We start from the raw sequence: 21,002 nt of genomic DNA, 5'->3' as shown, positions 1-21,002 counted from the left end.
GAAGCTAAAAATGGAAAACCCAGGAAACTCAAAGGCTAGCGGGTAACCACGCGCCTACCCTCTCCAGCCTTTTAAGGGCTCAGGGGGAGCCAGCCCACCCACCTCTCTGCACTTCGCCAATGACTGCGCCTTCCGCAGCTGGCCCTGCCCCTCATCCTGCTCTCGCCAATCACCGGGAAGTTGGGTTCTCCCAGCCCTACCCCCTGCACCCCAGCCCTGCGGCACTCGAAGCTTTCAAACCTCAGTGGCGCACAACCCCGCGGTTGCAGCCGGATTTTATTTTTAGCTTGGCAGGAGCTGCCCGCCCTTAGGCTCCGCCTCATCGCCAGCCCCAATGGAAGACCGAGTCGATTTTGCGTCATCGCGCGGGCGGGCGGGAGCTGTCCAATCAGCGCTCTGGGAGGCCTGGCGTAATTAAAAAGCGGCGGAAGGCTGTGGGTGGGTCATGACACAGCGAGTTTGAGTCGTGACTTTTCCGGAAGCTTCTCGGCGTCCCCTCTTTTCCCCTTTAAAAGTAAAACGTCTTCCGACGCACTCCCGTGGGTTTCCGGGGCAGGAGCGGCCACCGCGGCGGGCAAGGCAGCGCTGACGCGGACCACGCCAGGGAGGGAGGGGCCGGCGGCAGCGGCGGTCACGTGGGTGTGTTTGGGGGTGGGGCCACGCGGCGGATCCGGGCGGTTGGGCGCGCGAGCCTGGAGCGGAGGCAGCCGCGCCCGCCCGCCCCGCCCCTGGATGCCGCTCTGCCCCGGCGCGGCCGCCGATCGCAGCACAGGACGCGCCGCCGCCGCGGTTGATGTGGTTGGCCTGGGGCTGAGGAGGCCGCCAAGATGCCGCAGTCCAAGTCCCGGAAGATCGCGATCCTGGGCTACCGGTCTGTGGGTGAGTGACGGACGCTGCGCGGCCTCCTCGCGCCCGGGCCCGGCCTCGCCTGGGCGCCAGACTCGGCGGGCCGGGCCAAGTTTGGGGCCGGCGCGGCCATGTGGCGGCCGCGCGTTTCGTAACCAGCCTAACCGGTCGCCCGCCGCCGCCACCAGCACCTCCATTTTGAGCGGAGGCGGCGACCAGGCCGGGGCCTGCGGGGCGTCCGGGGCGCGGGAGGACGAGTGTGGGAAGGCCGCGGACGCTCGGGGAGTTGGGTCCAGGCCGGGCCCGGGCTGGCGCCGGAGGGGGCTGCTGCCTCGCGGAACGGCCGCAGGGCACCCGCGGGCGGGGGGATCGCACCTGTCTCCTCGCAGTTGCGCGGCTCGCTGTCTTCCTCGCTGCTAGGCAGCCTTTCCGCCCCAAATTAAATCAAGTCCGTGGGATTTCAACAAAGGAAACGGCACTAGGTTGTCCTTTTTTTTTTTTTTCTCGATCTGTGAACTTCAGCATTTTAAAGGAAATCGGGGACCAATAGGACGTTTGGCTACTGAGGGCACGTTTCCTCCGGAGAACTCTAAAAAGAGCCCCCAGATGCTGCCAGCGACCAAAGTAGGAAGGCAGGGGAAAATAAATTTCTTGATATCTCGGTGTCCTATTTTTCTTTGGGAAAAAATAAGGTCAGGTCCTTGTAACCAGGCTGGTAAAGTAATTCAAAAGTTTGTTTTGTGTCCGGGTTTCCCCCCCCCCCCAAGAGGTTGATATATTTGAAACTTAGTGTCAGTCGCCTCTTTGCCGACCCGAAGTGATCTTTGGTGGGGTGCGGGGCGGACACGGCGCCAAAAAAAAAAAAAAAATGAGAAAGCAGAACCGCTGAACTTAAAGCCATGCTTCAGGGTGAGGCGTTGTTGTCTTTGACAACCAGAAGCCTTTCGTCGTGTGTCGTTTTACAGAAGTAAATGTCTAAGGAAAATGTGCGCCTGACCGCGGTGGGAGGAAGGCGGCGAGAGCGACGTTGGGGTTCTGGTGGCCGCAGAAGGCAGCAGTAACTGCCGTGGGAAGGCGCGTGGCCGCCTGCAGCTCCCTGGAAGACGCCCCGACTCCACTTTCAGTTCTGCTTCCTCCCCCACGCCACCCCCCATTTTCCAGCGCCGGTGCCAGGGTCTGCTCTTTGACCGAGATCGGCAGCAGCCTGCTTACTCATCCTTTTATCATCTCCCTCCGTCGAAGTGCTGGGGGAGGGGGCGGGGGGGGGCGGTTAAGGCGCTTGTGCAGAGATAGGAAGTTCCAAGAATCCTGGGAGTAACTCTGGTGTGGCGCAGCGCCAAGGCACAGGTACCCGCAGGGAAGGAGCGGCGGCCGCCCCAGCAGCTGCCGCGGAAAGTGCCCCTGTGCCGACTGAGGCTTCTGAAGTCTCTGACAGTCCGCTCCCGAAAGCCCACGTGGAGCCGGGCAGTCCCCCTTGATTGGCAGCCTGAGTCGCCGAGCGCTTGCTTGTGGGCAGCTTTGGGTCCTCCTGTGCGCTTCGAAGACTGGGGCTGGGCCTATCCTGGCTGCCCCTGAGTGCCCACTCAGTGGGGAGAGCATGTCCGAGTGGCTGGACTCCACGTGGCATGTGCTTGGACTGCCTGCTCTCCTCTGAAACGGCTGTCCCCAACGCCTGGCTGACTCACCCCTTGACATTCCTGAGCTGGTGATTCCGGTCTCCAGTAGGCAAGCCGAGTGTTTTATCACTCTTGTGCTAAAGTCTTCCTGTTTTTTCTTCCTGGTAATCGTCCCCCTGCTAAAGACCCAGGTGTGGCAGGTCACCCCTCCGCCCTCTCTTCACAGGCGCCTGGTATGAACCGCTGTCAGTTAAGCCACTGTCGTAAATATTCTCCATCGGGACACAGTGGGTTCTAGTCCCTATTTTCTGTGCCCTCCATATGTCATTACTCTACCCTATTTCATTTTCTCCGCGTTTATTTTTGACTGGAGCAATGGTGAAGTGAAGGCAGTTTGGAGAGGTTAAATTATTCCCAGTCTTTGCTTTTGATTTGAAAGCCAGGACACTTTGTAGCTTGCGGGGTCTTTTGTCTTGCCAGCATCAGAACAGGGAGGAATTCCCTGGTCCCAGGTACTAGCCACTCCTGGTGGGGGAGGGCTGGATGGCGGCACTTCCGGGAGTCCACCGCCGCGCGTGCTTGCAGGCGGTGCCGCTGTGCTGGAGGAATCTGAGTCCGCGTGTCTCTGGCTGGTGCTGTTTGGGGAGGTTAAGCTGATGTGTCATACTGACGGGGCAGAGTGGTGCCAGAGGCACAGCTAGAAACCGTAGCTTTCTTAGAATGTTCTCCTGGTTAAATATCTCATGCGTGACAAGTGACTACTTGTCACGCCACAGACCTTATTTTAAAATTTTGTCTCCAGATAAAACTACTAAATGTTAGGGTTGTTCTACTACTTGGCTTTCAAATTTTGTATTTTTTTTTTTAAAAACACAGATGAAATACTGGTAAGGAAAAGACAATTCTCAGGTTATGTGTACAACTCCTTTTGTTTCCCTGAAGTACTTTTCCTGTTGTTTACAATGTTAAGCTTTTTAAGGACACGTCACCTGTAACGGGCTGGCTTTCTGAGAGTGCTTTGTGTTCATTGTTTCTGCGGTGGCCCAGTGTCCTTCACGCCCATTGTGTCCGGTACAGGTGAGTGGTCCCATGGTAGGAGGTGACTCAGCCTCACCAAGCTAAAGTCGTAGTGTCGGGTAACTATCTTCGAGTAAAATCTGCTGCGTCCTCCCCTGGAGTTTTCTCCAGAGGCTTGGACACTCAAGTTCACCCACCGTAGCGCACAATTGGAGGCTGTCTGCAAGCCTCTGAGGTTACGGAGAGAGAGGGGGAAATCACAGGAACTCGAACAGTCACGGGAGAAAATGGAACAAGCCTGGTTTGGTAAAAGGCAATTCAGCAACAGTGACTCCGGTTGCCTTGTGAAATGTTTTAGGTAGTGAGGGAGATGCAGCCTTTGATGGGGACGCTTCGTGAGGGGAGACGTCATTAAAGCTGTTCCAGGTGGAATACCATCCGGTTGTGACCCGATGCACTATTTCAAGTTACCCTTTTCTGACACAGTTCACTGAAAATTGAAAGGCTAAACGTTGTTTGCCATTTATAAAATCTTTCAGTATGTGAAATTGTACGCTCAAGTGCTTGAGGACATCCTGTAGTGCTCACCTTGGTTGAAGCTTGAAATTCTCCCTCCTCCCTCCCCCCCCCCTCTGTCTCTCTCTCATATAGCACTCATTGTTCCGTGCAAGAGAAAGATCAGAGCGCGCACTCGTGGCTATGACTCTGTAGTGCTGCGCGTCACATGGCTGTCCCTGTAGGATCTGCTTTCCCAAACTTACCCTGGTCACCCCGGAGGGAGCTGCGCCCGCGAGCAGCCACTCCCTGTGCCCCCGGGCCTTCAGCCCCTGGCGCCCGTGCGTCTGCTTCTGCTCTCTGCGCATTTGCCTGTTCTGGGCGTGTCGTGTAAATGGAGCCGTACACGCATGGTCTTTTGTGACTGGCATCTTTCACGTGAGAAGTTCATCCAAGCTGTAGCATTTATCAGTAATTCATTCCTTTTTGTTGCCCAGTAATGCTCTGTTGTTTGAATATAACACAGTTTATTTCTGTATTCACCAACTGATGGACATGTGGGTAGTTTCTCCATTTTGGCTATTATGCATAATGCTGTTATGATCATTCCTGTACAGGTTTTTGTGTAAATGTATATTTTCACTTGTCTTCGTTTATTTCTAGGAGTGGAATTGCTGAGATATGTGGTAACTTTATGTTTAACATCTTGAGAAACTGTCAAATTGTTTTCCAAAGCAGCTGCACCCTTTTACACTCCATCCACCAGTGAAATGGCTTTCGGTTTCTCCACATCCTCACCAACACTTGTTATTGTCCTTTTTTTTTTTTTTTTTTAGATTTTATTTATTTATTTTTAGACAGAAGGGAAGGAGAAAGAGAAAGAAAGAACATCAATGTGTGGTTGCCTCTCACATGCCCCAAACTGAGGACCTGGCCCACAACCCAGGCATGTGTCCTGACTGGGAATTGAACCAGTGACCCTTTGGTTCACAGGCCAGCGCTCAATCCACTGAGCCACGCCAGCCAGGGCTATTGTCTATCTTTTCTATTCTAGTAGCCATCCTGGGGACACAAAGCGGTATCATATCCGTGATTTGCAAATAATTTCCATTCTGGTTTTTCACTTTCTTGGTGGAAACTTTTTCCTTCCCTGAAAGCAAGAAGTTAAATTATTTATTTATTTTATTATTTTTTAGAGAGAAACATCGATTTGTTGTTCCACTTATTTATGCATTCATTGGTTGCTTCTTATATGTGCCCTGATCAGAGATCGAACCCACAACCTTGGAATGTATCGCGATGATGCTCTAACCAACTGAATTACCCCAACGGGGCCAAAAAAGTCTTAAATTTTAATAGAGTCTAAATTTTTTTCATTTTTGTTTTGTCACTTGTGGTTTTGGTGTCATAGCTAATCATTGCTTTGTTCAAAGCCTTGTGGATTTCCTACTGCATTTTGTTCTAATTGTTTTATACTTCTAGCTTTTGCATTTGGGTTTATGATATAGTGAAAGTTAGCTTTTGTGTAGATGGGAGACGGGCACAACGTTATTCTTTTTTTTTTTAATATTTATTTATTTTTAGAGAGGGAAGGGAGGGAGAAAGAGAGAGAGAGAAACATCAATGTGTGGGTGCTGGGGGCCGTGGCCTGCACCCCAGGCACGTGCCCTGACTGGGCATTGAACCTGCGACACTTTGGTTCACAGCCTGAGCTCAATCCACTGAGCTACGCCAGCCAGGGCGACAGTGTTACTCTTTTGCATGTGGATATCAAGTTGTCCCAGCCCCGTCTGTTAAAAGACTATTTTTCCCTCATTAAATTGTCTGAAACTGAGTGACCAGGAGCGTGAGGACTCATTTCTGGACTCTCTTCCTACAATCCGTGTGTCTGTCCATATGCTAGTGTCACGCTGTCCAGTGTCACTGTCCTGCTTGCTGTCGTTTGTAGCAAGTTTCACAAAATAGGAAAGTGTGAGTCCTCTAACTTTATTGTTTTTCAAGACTGTTTTGGCTCTTCTGAGTCCCTAGCATTTCCATATGAATTAAAATTCCTAGAAGATGAGCTTATCAATTTCTGCAAAACAGCAGCTGGGATTTTGATAGGGTGCCTTACACTTTTGCAAGTATCTTCAAATGTCTGATTTAAAGAACAGCTGAACGCTCGTATCTGCTTCTGAATCCACCTCATTGCAATGCAATGCTTTAATAACGTATGTGAAGGGAATCCGGCCTTGCTCAGGTACGTAGTGGGAAAGCGGGGAGTATCTTAATAGCTTTCGAAGACAGCTGTTGATTCTCTTTGACAATGACCAGAACTGCCTCTTCCTCGGGGGTTGGCGGAAGTGTGGAATCTGAACTCTCATGGACGCGTTTCCTGCCCTGCTGCACTGAACTCTAGTGGATTGGTTTGCACTTTGAATGGATTGTGTACCCACGCGTGATTTTGGCCCATCATACACTGATCATTTGGAAAATATTGATCCATTGTAAGGTAGATCCTTCCACATTCTGCCACATTTCAATATATATTTTTAAAGTCATATTTCTTAATGCCACTACCAGTCTCAGAAAAATCTAGATTTTGGGAAGCTGTTCGGCTCACTGCGAGTGATGCAAGTTTTCCAAACCTCATTTCTTCTTGAGAGTTCCGATTTGTTGGCAGAGTGCTAGCAGTTTGACTTGGAGTGACAGTCTCATTCCTTTCGTTTTCAAGGAAATGTCTGCCAGAGCTCCACATCTGAAAACATGGTTGTTTGTCGGTTAACCTTGACAGTGAAAGTGCTGTTCCGTGATACAGGGGTGTTTCCCTCGCGCCACCCGGACAGGCGCTCCGCCTGGACACGGCCATCGCAGTCGGCACACGGCGGGACGCTGTGCGCATCCCTGCGTCCCGGTTCGTCCTGCAGCGTACTAAAAAGACGTGTTCTTAAGGGTCGGGGTGTAATAAAAATTAATAATTTTACTGTCTCCTTAAGGACACTTAAGTGAAAATGGCACTTTTTTTTTTTTTTTTTTTTTTTTGACATGAGTACCTGGCAGTGAAGAGTGCCGTGACTTTCCCTGCAGCTTGTCCCCACCGCCCACTGTCATGATTGGTGCCGGGGGCACTGAGCTAGCGGTGTCACCCACCGATGCTTTTGCACCACTCGTGCAAATACGAGCATGGTGAAAACGGCAGGTAATATCCTGGCATTTTTATGAACATGGCTTCGCCCTCCTTAAGCCCCCTGGAAAGGTCCCGAGGACCCCCGGAGTTGGACAGGCTGTACTCCTAGGAACCGTGGAACCGCGGTGTGCAGGTGCTTGCTCGCTGGCAGGGAGAGGGGAGTCCGAAGGGGCTGCACCCTAGCTGCTCTGGTCTTGGGGGAGCCTTCCTGAGGGCGAGAGGCCCCGTGGCGTTGCGAGAGACGAGGAGGGGGAGGCGGGAAGAACTTGGCACGCGTGAGGACGGAAAGAACCAGGGGCGGCCGGAGCGTAATGAGGTGGGAGTAGACCATGAAGCCGGGGAGGCGGCCGGGAGCTAGGCTCCGCAGGGCCTGGCGGGAGAGGCAGGGAATCCCTGCTTCGGAGCAGCCAGCGGGCACCGTGCGTTCCTGAAGCCTGGGGCGAGGTGGGGTCTCTCGGGGCCGGCTGACTTGGCCTCTGATGGTGGTGCAGTTTGGGGGGTGTTTTTTTTGACCTGGTGAGGGTGAGGCTCCCCCAAAATAATAAAAATCGCCTAGGGTAGCAGCATATGCAGGACCTGTAGACTAATACTGGCACGGTTCAAATTCAGGCATCAGGATGTGGGTAAAAACCAACCTGATCACGAAGTGAGAGACAGCCCCCTCCACCTGTGACCGTGAAGTTAGAATGGATGCCACCTTCTTTAGTTTAGGGCCAGGGCCAGGAGTTAGAAGTTTTAATAAATTTTCACGAGCAGGTTGTACTTAGTTATTTGAGTGAATCAGAACTGAACTGAACTCGATAGTGCGAGTTACAGCATTGTGGAATCTGCAGTGGTCACATGAGAGAACCTTTACTCTCGTTTCTGGTTTATCCCGAAACACCAGATTAAGTCTTCACAGCTGCCGGAGAGCTCGCTGCCATAAACTGAGTGCACACTGCAGGCACCTTGAACGTGAATTGTTGGATTGATTTAGAAATACAACTTAATATCTCAAAGCACAAAGGTCCTGGAATAGTATTGTAGTATTTTACTGTTCTTAAACATATGTCGGGCTTCTGATGACCAAGAACTCTGCGGCCCTGGAGGTCATTGGATTTGAAGCCGAAGTTGGTGGTGGTGTGGCGCGAGGTGCTGGAAGCCGTGCGTGGGGCTCTGTGGACACGTGGGAGTCACGCTGGTTAAGGACGCCGGTGAAGTTAACTCCTGCCTGCCCTGGGTATAGTCGAGCTCCCCGTACCCCCTGCCACCCCTCCCGTCTCTCTGGTGCTTGCTTGCAAAGGACTGGGGGCAGGGGGCTCGAAACAAATGGGTATTTTAACAAGATGTGTGGTTCTTCTTTTTGCGAGATGAAAAGTTGAATGTTGTTGCCCTGGCTGGTGTGGCTCAATGGGCTGAAGGCCGTCCTGGGAACCCGAAGGTCACCGATTCCATCCTCAGTCCGGGCACGCGCCTGAGCTGTGATCCGGGTCCCCAGTAGGGGGCGCGGGAGAGGCAACTGATTGTATCTCTCACCCGTTGGATGTTTCTCTCCCTCCCTTGCTCCCTCCCTTCCCCTCTAAAAATAAATAAGTAAAAATATTTTAGGTTGATTGTTAACTCCGATTCGTGAACGTGGAAACAAAGATGCTGCTTGTACAGTCACCACAGTCTGTGAAACGGTAGTGCTTTTCTAAGGCGTGTGTGTTTTAGATATGAATGTGTCTGGCTGATGGTGGGCTTTTTCCGAATCTCAGTCACATCTGGAATTTGTTTTTAAGAGAATATTTTAAAACACAGGTTCTCTTTCTTTCTTGTTCATGACTTGAATGCGTGACTAAGTTAAAAACATAAATGGCAAAATTCAGCCACGGTGGCTTAACGTTAAGATGGAAGAGGGCTCACAGTGGCCTTGGCAACCTGGACGACGCACCAGGGTAAAACAGGACACTCCGTGGCACGCGCGGAAGTGGGAAAGCGCTTGGACTTCCCAGTCCGTCTGCTAGGAAGCGGCTGGGTGCGGCGGGGAGCGTTTCCAGCCTGGTGTGAGTGGCCGCGGGTACGCCAGGGGCTGAGGTCAGCTGCCGTGCGTCCAGAGCATCCCTGACCTTGCCCTGAGGGCGGGAGGAGCACAGAAGCGCAGGCCACACGGGAGAGCCCTGTGTTTACGTTTCAGAGCCCCCCCCCCCCCCCCCCACCGTGTGCAGGCAGCCCAAGAGGCCCGGGTTATGTTCCCGAGCGTGGTAGTCGGCCCTGTTCTCGCCGTGGACTCGGACTGGCCGCCGGGCAGAGCGTCCTCCCCAGTCTGGGTGGCACACGCTGAGGAGCGTCGCCAGCTTAGAGTGGCGGTTCCTACCTCGGGTTCACGAGCTTTCCCGGAGACATGGCGTGTTTCTGGGGGAAGACTCCGGGCTTTTACCATCCATCTGTCCGGAGGATTCCAGTCCCCCCGTGACTGAATGCTGAAACGCCTGGCTGAGAAGGACAGTGTGCGGAGTGAGTGTCATGAGCTGGGTACCATGTCCCAGGCCCTGTGCGCTCAGTCCCAAAGAGGGGAGCAGTCTTGGCCCCTGCCCTCCGGGAGCTTCCACCTGGAACGGAGCCACTGTGAAGAGTTGCTGCTGCCAGTGAGGATGGTGGCTGGGTCGGCGCGCCCTTGAACCCTGTGAGGTAGGCGCTGTTCTCATGCCCGCCTTGCAGGTAAGGAAACAGCCACAGGAAGGTGGAGTGGTTTGGCCTAGGTCGGCGATGCTGTGGCTGAGCCAGGGTTGGCGCTGAAGCGGTGCTCCAGGCCAGCGCTCGGGGGCGTACGTGCTGGTTTCAGAACAGTTGGGGTAAGCGCTCCAAGAGGAATAGTCCAAGGGAGAGCTCCCAGGGCTGTGGGGTGTTGGAAACTTGGCTCTAGTGAGCTGTCCTTACAGTTGGACTTGGCAGAGGACGGGGAGCTTGGGGGCAGAGGGGCAGAACTTTCCAGAAGTAAGGAACCGCACGTGTAGACGGCCGAGGGGTGAGGCAGGGCTTGGCACTAGGGAGGAGCAGAGGAACGGCTGTGTGTTTGGGCTGGGGAGTACGAGGAGTAGGGTGTGAGTGCAAGGAGGTCACGTGGGCGGGCCTGCGTGCCAGCCGCCTGCCGAGGGCAGCCCGGGACGCCCTGTCGAAGGGTTAGCCTTTTCCCTGGAAGCGGGGCAAGTCACTGCAGGGCTGGGAGCAGCAAGCAAGATGATTGTCTGTGCCGGGATTGGCAGACCTGTTCTGTACAAACCAGGTAGTAAACAGGCACGACGGGCTTTGTAGGCTGCTCCGCCCCTGTCCGAAGCGCTCACGCCAGCGGTTCCAGACGACACGTGGACAAATGGACGTGGCGGTGTGCCAGTAAAACTGTATTTACGGACATTGCCGTTAATGTCATTGAATTCCCACACGGCATGAAATGTTACTGATTCTTTTCAACCGTGGAAAGATGTACAGGCCATTCTTATTCTTAGCTCACAGGCCGTGCACATGTGGCCCTGGTCTGTAGCGTGCGGAGCCTGTGTTGGGTCTCAGGAGGACCCCTCCCACTGCGCGGGGCGGGGGTGGGGGGACGTCGGGGTGGAAGTGGGAAGTCAGCCACGCACTGAAGTTGTTCTCCGTGGAGGGGCCTGGGCCGGGGTGGTGCTGTGAGATGAGGCAGAGGCAGTTCCAGGCGTGGAGGAGGAAGGGGTGGACGTTGTGAGGGGGAGGTGCTGGGGATTGCCTTCGGGTGGGTGACATGCGTGCCGAGTGGGTGGTGGTGCCAGGGGCTGAAACGAGAGATGGTAGAAAAGGACCAGGATTTGGGGCGGCCCACCTGCCGGGTCCACGCGCTTGCCTGGTGGTCCCCGTGGTCCCACAGACTGGTGGCTGCCCCTGCAGCTGGGCTTCTGGGGGTGTGCTGCCCCGAGTTCCCATGCTGCCCGAGTGTCTGCTCAGCACACCCTGGTACTGCAGGGTGGTTTCCGTGTTGCCTTGGAAACCAAGGAGGTCGTAAGACCTGCTTGGCCCCACACACTGCCGCTCCACCAGGAAGGCTGCTTCCCTGTTCGATGCAGGAGGTTTCCGGCTTCCCTGCTCGGGGAGAGGGGTGTGGGGCTCCGTGCCTGGACCTTTTCATTCCACAGCTGCTGCCAACACGTGGGAATGTAGTTACCGAAATACATTGTTTCCTTCTCTGACGTGTTTCTGGATGAGCATTACCCTACGCAGTTGGACAGAGTGCTGTGCATTCCATTTCTCGGACCTCCGTGGGAGCCTTGCTCATCGCAGCCCAGTGTGTACCGTCCTGCGCTCTGGCGCCTGGCAGCTGCGCTGCAGAGCGGCCCCGCCCGGTAGGGGCACAGTGCAAGCCACGTGGGCGTTGGAAGTCCTCTGGTGGCCGTGGTGAACAGGTCAGAAGAGGCAGGCGAGATTCAACAGTAGAACTTAGTCCAAAGAGTTACCGTTTCAGTAGCAGTGGGTATTGGATTCCTACATGTCTGACGCCCGGTTTTCAGGCCTCGTGTGTGCTTCACACTGCGACCCCCCTCAGCTAGGACGGACCCCCTTTCGGGTGCTCACCGTCCACGGGCTGGTGGCTGCCCGCCGGTGGGAGCGCAGGCGCAGTGAGGAGCGCGTGCGGGACCTCGAGGGGGCCCGGTGCGGATTTGGGGGGCTCCTGGGGAAGTGACCTTTAGGTAAATAACCATTGACTAGTGAACGTGCTTTATCACTTTTTTGTCCTAATTCCTTGTTGTTACTGGTTTTGATCAGTCTTAAACGTCATGCTTTTCAATATGTTAAAGAGTGTTAAAATTTTAGAATTTATCTTCTCTTTCCAACCCTAATCCCCAGCCTTCTCCCTAGTTTTGGCCACAAATCTAGCAAAATTCATTCCTTACTGCTGCCAAGGGTCGAATTTCCTGCAGCTTACCGGGGCTGCCCCCTGCCTTCCAGCTCGGCTCCCGGGTCCTGTGGGAACGAACGCCCTACTTGACCCGGCCTCGGGGAGGAGAGCTCCAGGCCGCTCTTGGCCGCTCTGTCCCGTCAGCTCGGCCACCCTGCCGGCTCGAGTTGCTGCGTTTCCGTGACTCGGACCGTCATCACGTTGAGAGCTCGTGTGTCTCACATGCTCACAGGGATGCGTGTGGAAACGCAGTGCGTGGTGACAGCAGGCGCAGGGCGTGTGGGGGTTTGACCAGCGGTCGCTTCACGGACCGGAAGGGTTTTACTCCTTGTCTTTGTCACGATGATTGCACCTTGGGTTTTTTCTCTCTCTCCTAAGCATCTGTTTTTAAAAACTTGGGAAAGGGATGTGAGAAGGAATAAGATGATATCAGCGCTGCTCCACTCGTGGCGCAGATAGGCACGTGGAGAACATTCACGCAGAACTGTTTTGGAGACTCTTAAAACAGGGCCTCGCTTGGAGGTTGCGGTGAACGATTGAACCTTGGATCGCCTGCCTCACACGCCCTCACCTGACCGTGTGTGGCAGAGACGGGGGTGGGTCTGTGAGTTAGAGTCCTGGGAGGCAGTGTTCGAGGGCGCGCCGGGTGTCCTGACTGGTGCGGACGCCCTTTCCTGAGCTGAAAGGTCACCGGTTCGATTCCCAGTCTGGGTTGCAGGCCAGGTCCCTGGCTGGGGGCGTATGAGAAGCGACCAAGTGATGTTTCTCTCCCTCACTTTCTTCCTCCCTTCCCCTCTCTCTAAAAATAAATAAAATATTAAAAATGAAACAAAACTACCTCCTGAAGAAAACAAAAAAGATGCTGGAACGAGTGCATTTTTCTGAGAGGCCGCCGTGGTGGCCCCGCTGCACAGTGTGCATGCGCATCACCCCGCCCCTCACGGAGCAGCCGCCGCTGGTGCTGCTGTCGACAGAGCCACGCGATTTTATGGGAGTGGACGTCACGCTTGGCACACGTCACCGGCGGCGCCGTCGTGTACGGACATTGGCGAACCGCCGTGCCGCTCGTTGGTGCTCTGGCTCTGTCAGTGGCGATGTGTTCAGGGCACAGGGCACAGGGCGCCCGGCCTCCTGGTCGCAAACCCAGGCCGTGCGTCCACGTCTGCTCTGTGCACGGCTCCCAGACAAGCGCCCTCCTGCCCGCGCGCTGGTCCTGCGGCACCGCTGGACAGCCGCACGCTGTGCACATCGGCAGCTTCTGCTTCTGTGCCGTCGGGTGGGCCCAGGTGCGTCTGGCCCCGGCCGAGCGCAGCCTGGCCTGCAGCAGCGTGAGCGGATGGAGTCGGGGGCAGCTTGTCACACGGCAGTGGGGACAAAAACTGCTTTCTGCTTCAGGGGGAGTATATTTATTGATGTGTGTGTTGTTTTGAGGGTTTAGCTAAAGTAGTAGTTACTGTATGTCATTTTCATAGATTTTAGATTAGTTAGAATTAGAATGCGTTTTCCTCCTAAGCGTATTGTATTTGTCTAAGAACATCACTGACGACGTTTATTGAGGCTTACTACAACCACATCCTACGTGTGTTGTCATGTAACCCTCGCAGCGCCCCCCTGTAAGGTCGGTGCTGCTGTGGTCTCCACTTTCCACGGGGGCGGGGGGTAGACTCGGTCCCGCTGCTTGCAGCCACATAACTGATCGTCACCGTCCCGTTCCGCTCAGTAAAAAATAGTGGATGTCTTGTCTTCCTTTTCCATACAGCTTGATCAAGGTGTGAGCAGTAAAGCCAACTCTCCGAGTGAATGCCCTTCTGGCCCGGGCCTCCCGGGCGGCAGTCAGGAGCTCTGGTTGCACTGGCGCCTTTCCCAGACCGCCCGTGGAGCAGGGTTTCGGGCAAGCGTCTCTGGGCTCGGTGTGACCGGGGTGGATCGTAGTCAGGAAGAAGCCTCGCCGGCACTGGCGTGCAGCGCTGGGGTTTAATGACCACCCGCTGACTGCGTGCCAGGTGCCGGGCCTCGTGCTGGCGGTGCCATGTGGTCATCACGAGCGGGCGGGTTCGAGGCCCAGGGGCGTCGCCTTCTCTGGATGCACAGCTGGGGTCACAGATACCGAACCTCCCTCCACTGTGTGGTTTCTGTAACGATTGCATTTCTTCGATTCTGCGATGCTCGTTTTTTCTGTTGTGATGTTTCTGAAGACAGGATATGCCCTGGTTTGGGTTTACTTGGGCGCTCTCAGCAGCCCCTGGCCCTCAGGCCACCGCGAACAGAAGGTTGCGTCCCGGAATACATGGAGTCTTAGAGATGGGAAAAGGTCATTTGTATGTGGTGAATACTTTTTGCCTTGTGAGGATTACCACGCATTATTCCGTTACACCCTTGAAATGTGTGCTGGTTTGCATTTTATGTCAAATGGTAGGCACTTAGTTCAGAAGATATTACTTAGGCTTTTCAAACATTATTCTAGAATGTGTAACAGTTTTTTCAGTTCACTTGATTCTGTTTTGCCTTCTTCCATAAGTATTGTAGAAGTGATGCCTTCAGTAGCCTCTCTGGAAACAGCCTGTTTTGTTACACTATGCAGCAGACCTTTGTAAAATCGGTTTCACCTGTTCCAGTTATTGCAGGCTTTTCTCTTAAAACAGTTCTTCGTGTGGCCAGGAACCCGGGGTCACAGGCTCGCGTCTGCCCGGGCTGCCTTTGCCCTCCCATCTCCTTCCCCTCTTGTCCTTTGGGTCTTCTCCTCCGCCTTCAGCTGGCCGCAGTGCAGGGTCCCTGGCAGGGAATCAGTGACCGTGCCCGGTCCCAGTTGCCACCCTCTCCCAAACACACGCAGGAGGCCGTGACCCTGGTGGTCAGCAGCGTCCATAGAGTTTCTGCCGCGCCATACTGTGACAGTCACTCGGGCGTCACGGAGCCATCACTGAGGCCGGCCGGTCTCTCTCACAGAGCCCTTGGTTCCAGAGGGGTCCTCTGCCCGGATCCTGCTGGTTCAGAGTGGAGTCAGGTGGGACGTGAAGCCCCTCTGTAAAGCAGAGAGGGCTCCTGTCTCTGTAAAATACAAACTTACCAAACAGAAGTGTGGTTTTCATAAGGAAGATAATAATTTTATCAGTTTTGTTGTAATAATGCAATTACTATTGTAATTCGGGTGCTTTGGTTGGAAATCACTTTAACTTAGGCTTTCCTAAACAGTAAGGAAAGGTGTTTGCGCGTAAGTGGAAGGGTCGAGGTTGACCGGGTGGTCAGTCAACTCAAGAACAGAAGTCCTTCCATCTCTTTGGTCAGCCACCCTTGACCTTGGCTTTAAGTGGTGGCCACACCCTGTGCTGCTTAAGTCGGAGTTACTGGGGTGAGACCCAGGCAGTAGTTTTGGAATTTTCTAGGTGAAGCCAGAGTGCGGCCAGGTTGGAGGGCCAGCGCCCTAAAGTGCAGACAGACGTGGTTTGGAGGTTGGCGTCACCAGTGACCTTGGTAGAGACAGGAAACCCACACCTCTGTTTACCCGGCACTGTTTGTCCCTGAGGCCTCCTCCAACCCGCATCTGCGCAGCTCTCGGTGGTCTGAGTGCCTTGGGTCACGGTCAGACGCGTCTCTGTGGGTGCGTCTCACTTGGGTTAGCGGGCTGGAGCTGCGAGTGACTGAGGTCATTGCTGCAGAGTGCACTCGAGTTCATGGTCAGGCACGTGCACCCACCAGCTGCAGCGCCCAGCAAGACCTCGCTGTAGCTCAGGGAGCGAAAGGGGGCTTGAGAGACACTCAGTGTTGCGGGGGCACTGTGAACAGCGCACGTGGGGTAGGGTAAGCCAGTGGGGAGGCTGAGAACAATCTGTTCATGACTCTTTCAGGAGTGGGGGGGTCTAGAGGGAACCGGGAGGGAATGGTGTCCCAAGGACGGGGGGCTGGAGCAGCCTTTGTGGGAAGAAGGTGTGCCGCCCTCTTCCCGTGACACGTGGGAGCGCGTGGGGAGGGTCAGGCGGGTGGATGGAGTGGCCGGCAGGAAGGGGGGGCGGTGTCACAGCAGGTGACCTCTGGGGTTAGGCACCTCCTCTTAGTCACGGCTTTATCCTCGTCCTGGTCCACGTGAGGTGTTCTTTCCGTGCTTCAAGCCTGAGCTACTGGAGGGAACTGGAGAGTCGGAGGGACACCCTGGAGGCGGGAAGAAATTATGGTGATCCATTAAATTTAAGCTTTGCCTGAGGGCAGTGGTTGATAAACTTTAGTGAGCAGTGGAGTGGGTGGGGGGTTGGTTAACACTCCCATCCTGTAGGTGTGGTTGGGACTCAAGATTTTGTAGTAAGTCGCCCGGTGCCGCTACGGGGACTCGTGGCTGCTGTGGGGGAGGGCAGCCGCAGGGAGGGCTCCCGGAGAGAGAGTATGTGGCGGGGGTGCTTGAGAGCCGTCCCCGCCCACACGGCCGTGGGACTTCCTGCAGACGGGCCCGCCAAAGCAGGTGGTTAGGTTAAGACTGCTGGGCTTATTGGGGACCCAGAGAAAGGAAATGGGGGTTCTTATGAAAGACTAGACAGCAATTTATCTTGGGGTGTAAGCTGGTAGGGAAGGAAGTGGTGGAGATTGGAGGCTCGGGTTGTAATCATTTAGTACTGGATTTGTAACCGTTTTCACTGTGGCCTGTAGTGAGAGATACGTTTTCCCCGCTGCTGGGTCACTAACGTGTGTATATCTGATGAGTTTCGTGTTTCCAGTCCACTCTGGTGTTCCTCCTCTGAGGACAGCGCCAGGCATAGCCCGGCATGTGGGTCTCGTGACCTGGCCGCACGGCGTTGCTTCCAGAGGCGTCCGGTGGACCCGCTGGGAGTCGCAAGCGAGGGTGCTCCTGCAGAGTGGAGACGGTGGTTGGTGGCGAGACCCGAGAGCTTTGAAGCCAAACCGTTAGCTTGTGTGCATGGACATCGGAGTGGTGTGAGGCGACGTGGAGAATTTGAGGGGAAAGCGGACGCGGTCCTCGGAACTGTGTCCTGGCGGCGTGGCGGAGGTCCGCACAGACCAGTCGCCGCACTGCAACCTGCCTCTCCCCACTGTGTCCTCGGGACCAGGGGACGTGTCAGCCGTCCCAGAGCGGGTGGGTTGGAAGGGTCATTTTTTTAGGAGAAACAACATGAAAACCAGTTAAGAGTTCATCTGAAAAATATTAACGTGTGTTACGCAAACAGCGCCTGTCTGGCAGCGGCCTTGAAGTAGGAGAGTCAGTCGGCAGCCGCAGAAGCACGTCGTCGTGGTGACAGCGCCGGGAGGAGCGTCTGCTGTGCCTTGTCCCCGTTGTGAGACCAGACGCAGCTGCTGTTGGGCCTGCTGCAAGTCCGGTGGAACTTTCATAAAATACGTCTCACGGTTTTCAAAACGAGGGCTGTTTTTAGCGTGGAGAAAGAGTACTTGGAAGTTAATGCGGGGCGCCGGGGTCACATTCTGTTCAGACCCTTCCTAACAGTGTGTGCCCTGTTGTCACATGAGGGATTTGTCTCTGTGCACAGACACGCATGGGCTGCGTCTCAGTCCGCGGGATGGCTCTGCTGGCGTCACGCAGCGTCCCCTCCCGGGCTGGGCTGGGGTCCGAGGCTCCCCCCCCCCCCCCCCCCCCCCCCCCCCCCCGTCAGACAGGCTCATGGGCCTCTGCAGGCGTGGGCGTGGCTGAAACGCTCTGGCTGAAAAGCCTTCAGGAAATAACTGGTGTCCAGGATGTGAATTCAGCAAGGACAAAGGCCCGAGGAAATGAGTGCATGAGGCTGTTTCGAGGGGGGTGTAGAAGGTGATCACGTAAAGAACATGAATTGCTGAAGGGTCGTCAGGGCCTTGTGTGGCTGCCCGCGGGCTGCGTTGGCCAGAGGAGCCCAAGGGCTGCGTGAGAGGAGAGGAGAGAGGAGAGGAGAGGACGGCCCTCACGGCCAGAAGTTACGAGGCCCGCAGCCTCAGGCACCGGGCGCAGCGGGGCGTCTTTGCTGAGACTCAGTGTGGTCTGGCGCTGACTTGAAAGATTTCAGCGCTAGTCGCCCGGTGATTCTGCTTCTAATGGAAACAGCAGAAAACCGCTGTCACGTCAGCAAATGGAGCCTCTCTGTCCCTTTTTAATTTAAGTAATTAATGAACTCCCCCAAGGGGAGAGTCCAGTGGAAGAGAGGCCTGAGGCAGACCGGGCTTTCCTCGGTCCCACCCCTGCTGGTAATGAGCTCTTTCTCCCAGGACCCTGTGACCGGGGTCCCAGTCACTCCCGAGGGTGAGAGCTGCCCGTCAGCCCCGCTGGGATTTGGGTTGGACTGCAGCAATTGCTTTGCCAGAGGATCGCTTGTGTTCTCAAGGGAAGTGTGAGCCAGCCCATCACATAATGCCTGCCCCTTGTGACACGGAGGAGGAGCTCCCTCGGGCGTGCGCCGGCGACAGTCATGTTTTCTAATGTGGTCCGCTCGTTAGCCGGGACTCCATCCGTCTCGTGCCGTCTTGTTCGGGACCTGTCTTCTCTCTGGGCTTGTGGCTTCCGGAGTTCCGTGCCCTCCCTCCAGGGGCTCTGCCCCCTCCCCCCTCCCCCCAGCTGGTGTGGCTGGGGAGACTTACCCAGTGCCAGCTCCGCCCCCCCACGTTCCTACCTGCTTCCCTCCACTGCAGGGGAGTCCATCACGTGCGCCTTGCTCAGCCCCTCCTTTGCATGCTTAATCTAGGTCTGCTCCCACCCGTGTCACCGAAATCTCGGAAATGCCTTTCTTTTCACCATTGCTCATGTATCTATAGGGGGGAATTCTTGTCTTCCTTCTCTTCTTTCCATGTGTAAGCTCCCCCCCCCACCCCCAAAAAAACCCTCTTATCCTAAGGGAATCAAAGGCTCAGCAGAGTGCCTGGACATTCTTCAGGAGCCCTAAAGAAGGTTCTTTTCTTCCAATTAAATGTCTTTTGCTTCAAGCAATGGTGTTTGATATAAATAAGAATTTTCTTATTCTTTAAAGTGTTTCAATTCTGCTCACATAAAACAGTTTTTTATTGCTATTTTCATTACATAAAACAGTTTTGTGTATTTTGAGCTAAATACCTCTTTGTGAGCCAGGTTACGTAACAGGGTTTCTTTCGAACACAGTCGTTCGAAATGTGTGCGGTTCCTAGACGCCGCTGTAGCCGGTCCCATGGGCAGGCCCCGCCTGGGTCCGGGTCCGTGCCACAGTGTTGCTTCTTAATTTCTGTCGACCTGTTTTTTGGTCACATTTATGAAGTTGAGATTCTCTGTAGTCTCTGAGTGTATGCGAGTGCCCTTGGGGGGTCTGAGCTTGAATTTCATTCATTTGTTCAGAACCCAGGTGTCTACAGGGTCTCCAAAGACTAATTAACGAAGGAAGGTCAAGTCCAGCTGAGTTCAGGCACTGAAAGTAAAAGAATACAGCAGGGTGGTATGATAGAGTGACATCAGGGGGGGTGCCACCTTCCCCGGGGCAGTTTTAAATGACAAAAGTGAGTCATAGTGTCAAAAAGATGGGGGGGCGGCCAGAACACAGGCACTGATGCTGGTGGGAAGCTGGCTGGGGCTGAAGGGCGCGGCTGGAGCCAGGGGAGGGGCCTCGGGGGGCTTAGCGGGTGAGGTTGGGGAGGTGGTGTGGGGTGTGCAGGCAGGGCCTGTCCCTGGGGGCCGTGGCTCGGAGCTGGGAATTCAGTCTCATCACAGTGAAGGTTTTAAGCAGGTACAGAGTAACATGCAGTTTTTGAATTTCTCTTGTAGGCTGCGTTGTAGAAAGTTATTTCAGTTGTCAGTGATTCTGGCGACACGGTGAACTTTGTGTTTCGCTGCTGGGAGGGGGGAGTAAGCGATGAGCCCGCCAACCTGGGGATTATCTGGTGGCCTCCCGGCAGCTCCCACTTTCCATCCAGCTTGTTACTGGGTTTCACCGTGTATACTGCGCATTTTGCCCAAATCTTTTAGGGAAAATAAGGATGCACGTTATTCATGGGTGGTGAGTGAGATTAGATACCTTGTACCTGTTCTTGTGTTTTGTAATTATTTGTTACATAAAATTTCTTGTACCGTGGTATGTTCAAAAATAAATGCTAAAGTTCCTTTATAATACAAAAATACATATCTTAATATAAATAAATTAAAAATTAAAAACAAAAGTTTCTTTTCCTGGAAGTTTGGGTCCAAAACATGGGTGCTCATTATACACGGCCCAAAATACAGTGATTGGTAAATTTCTGAGTGTGAGGGGGCGGCCTTTGTTGTGAAAACCCGTGCCCCCTGTGAACTGCACCTCTCCGTGGTTCCGGGGAGGCCCCGAGGGCTGGAAGCCAGGAGTGTGGGGCTCGGGCTGGCCGCCGCCCCCCTCGGCTCTGCCTGCGGGCGCCTGCGCTGGAGGTGGCCAGGGCAGCCCACCAGTGACTCCACAACCTAACAGCGCTGCTCCCAGGCTGGACTGGGGGGGGGGGGGGGCAACGGCCCGGAGCCGCTTCCTGCTTCCTGCTGATAAAACAGTCCGTCTGGCGCTGTTCCCTCCCTGCCCTGAGGGCCTCCGGTGGGAGGTCACAGGGCTGGCCCGTGGTGGGTGGTGGGTGAGAGCGCGGGCCCAGTGCTCAGGGTGACTCTGCAAGGGAGTCCTGACCGACCGCTTCTTCACCTGCCTGCTGGGCCCGTGGCCCTGAGAGGCCCCGGACCCCAGGTGTGGGGCGGCCCCCAGTGAGAACACCCAGCAAAGCGGGTCACGTCTCGCTGGTTTCCACGTCCCAGCTGATGGCCGGGTTTCCGGGGCCCCGGGGAGCCTGCCCAGTGCAGAGCTTCCGTGAGAGCTGTTCGCCCCCGGCAGAGCCTGCGCTGTGCTCGTTGGCCAGTGGTGTTCGGGAGTGTCACAGAAGCATTTCATTCGTGACAGTTCCTGTTGACAGGAACTTTGAAATTGCCTAAATGGCAGTGAAAGGAATGTTTTCTGATCCCGGTACCTTGAGTCTCTTCATCCGTTCCAGTGTGGTTTTTTGTGAAACAGCAGAACTAAAACCTCCACCT

General features: G+C 54.9%; 1 protein-coding gene across 1 annotated transcript in view; it reads left to right on the top strand.

Annotated features, from left to right (window-relative positions):
* The first annotated feature begins 640 nt into the window (after positions 1-640).
* The window catches only part of RHEB (Ras homolog, mTORC1 binding), a 33,256-nt gene continuing 12,894 nt past the window's right edge, over positions 641-21,002 (top strand). The window contains exon 1 of the mRNA XM_028525680.1: positions 641-879. Within this exon, the coding sequence (XP_028381481.1) occupies positions 828-879 (52 nt within the window). The 5' untranslated portion in view covers positions 641-827. The remainder of the gene's footprint in view (positions 880-21,002) is intronic.

The sequence above is a fragment of the Phyllostomus discolor genome, chromosome 10 (genome assembly GCF_004126475.2).
Source record: "Phyllostomus discolor isolate MPI-MPIP mPhyDis1 chromosome 10, mPhyDis1.pri.v3, whole genome shotgun sequence".
Lineage (NCBI taxonomy): Eukaryota > Metazoa > Chordata > Mammalia > Chiroptera > Phyllostomidae > Phyllostomus > Phyllostomus discolor.
Note: the sequence above shows the minus strand (reverse complement) of the source record. Positions and strands in the feature narration are given on the sequence as shown.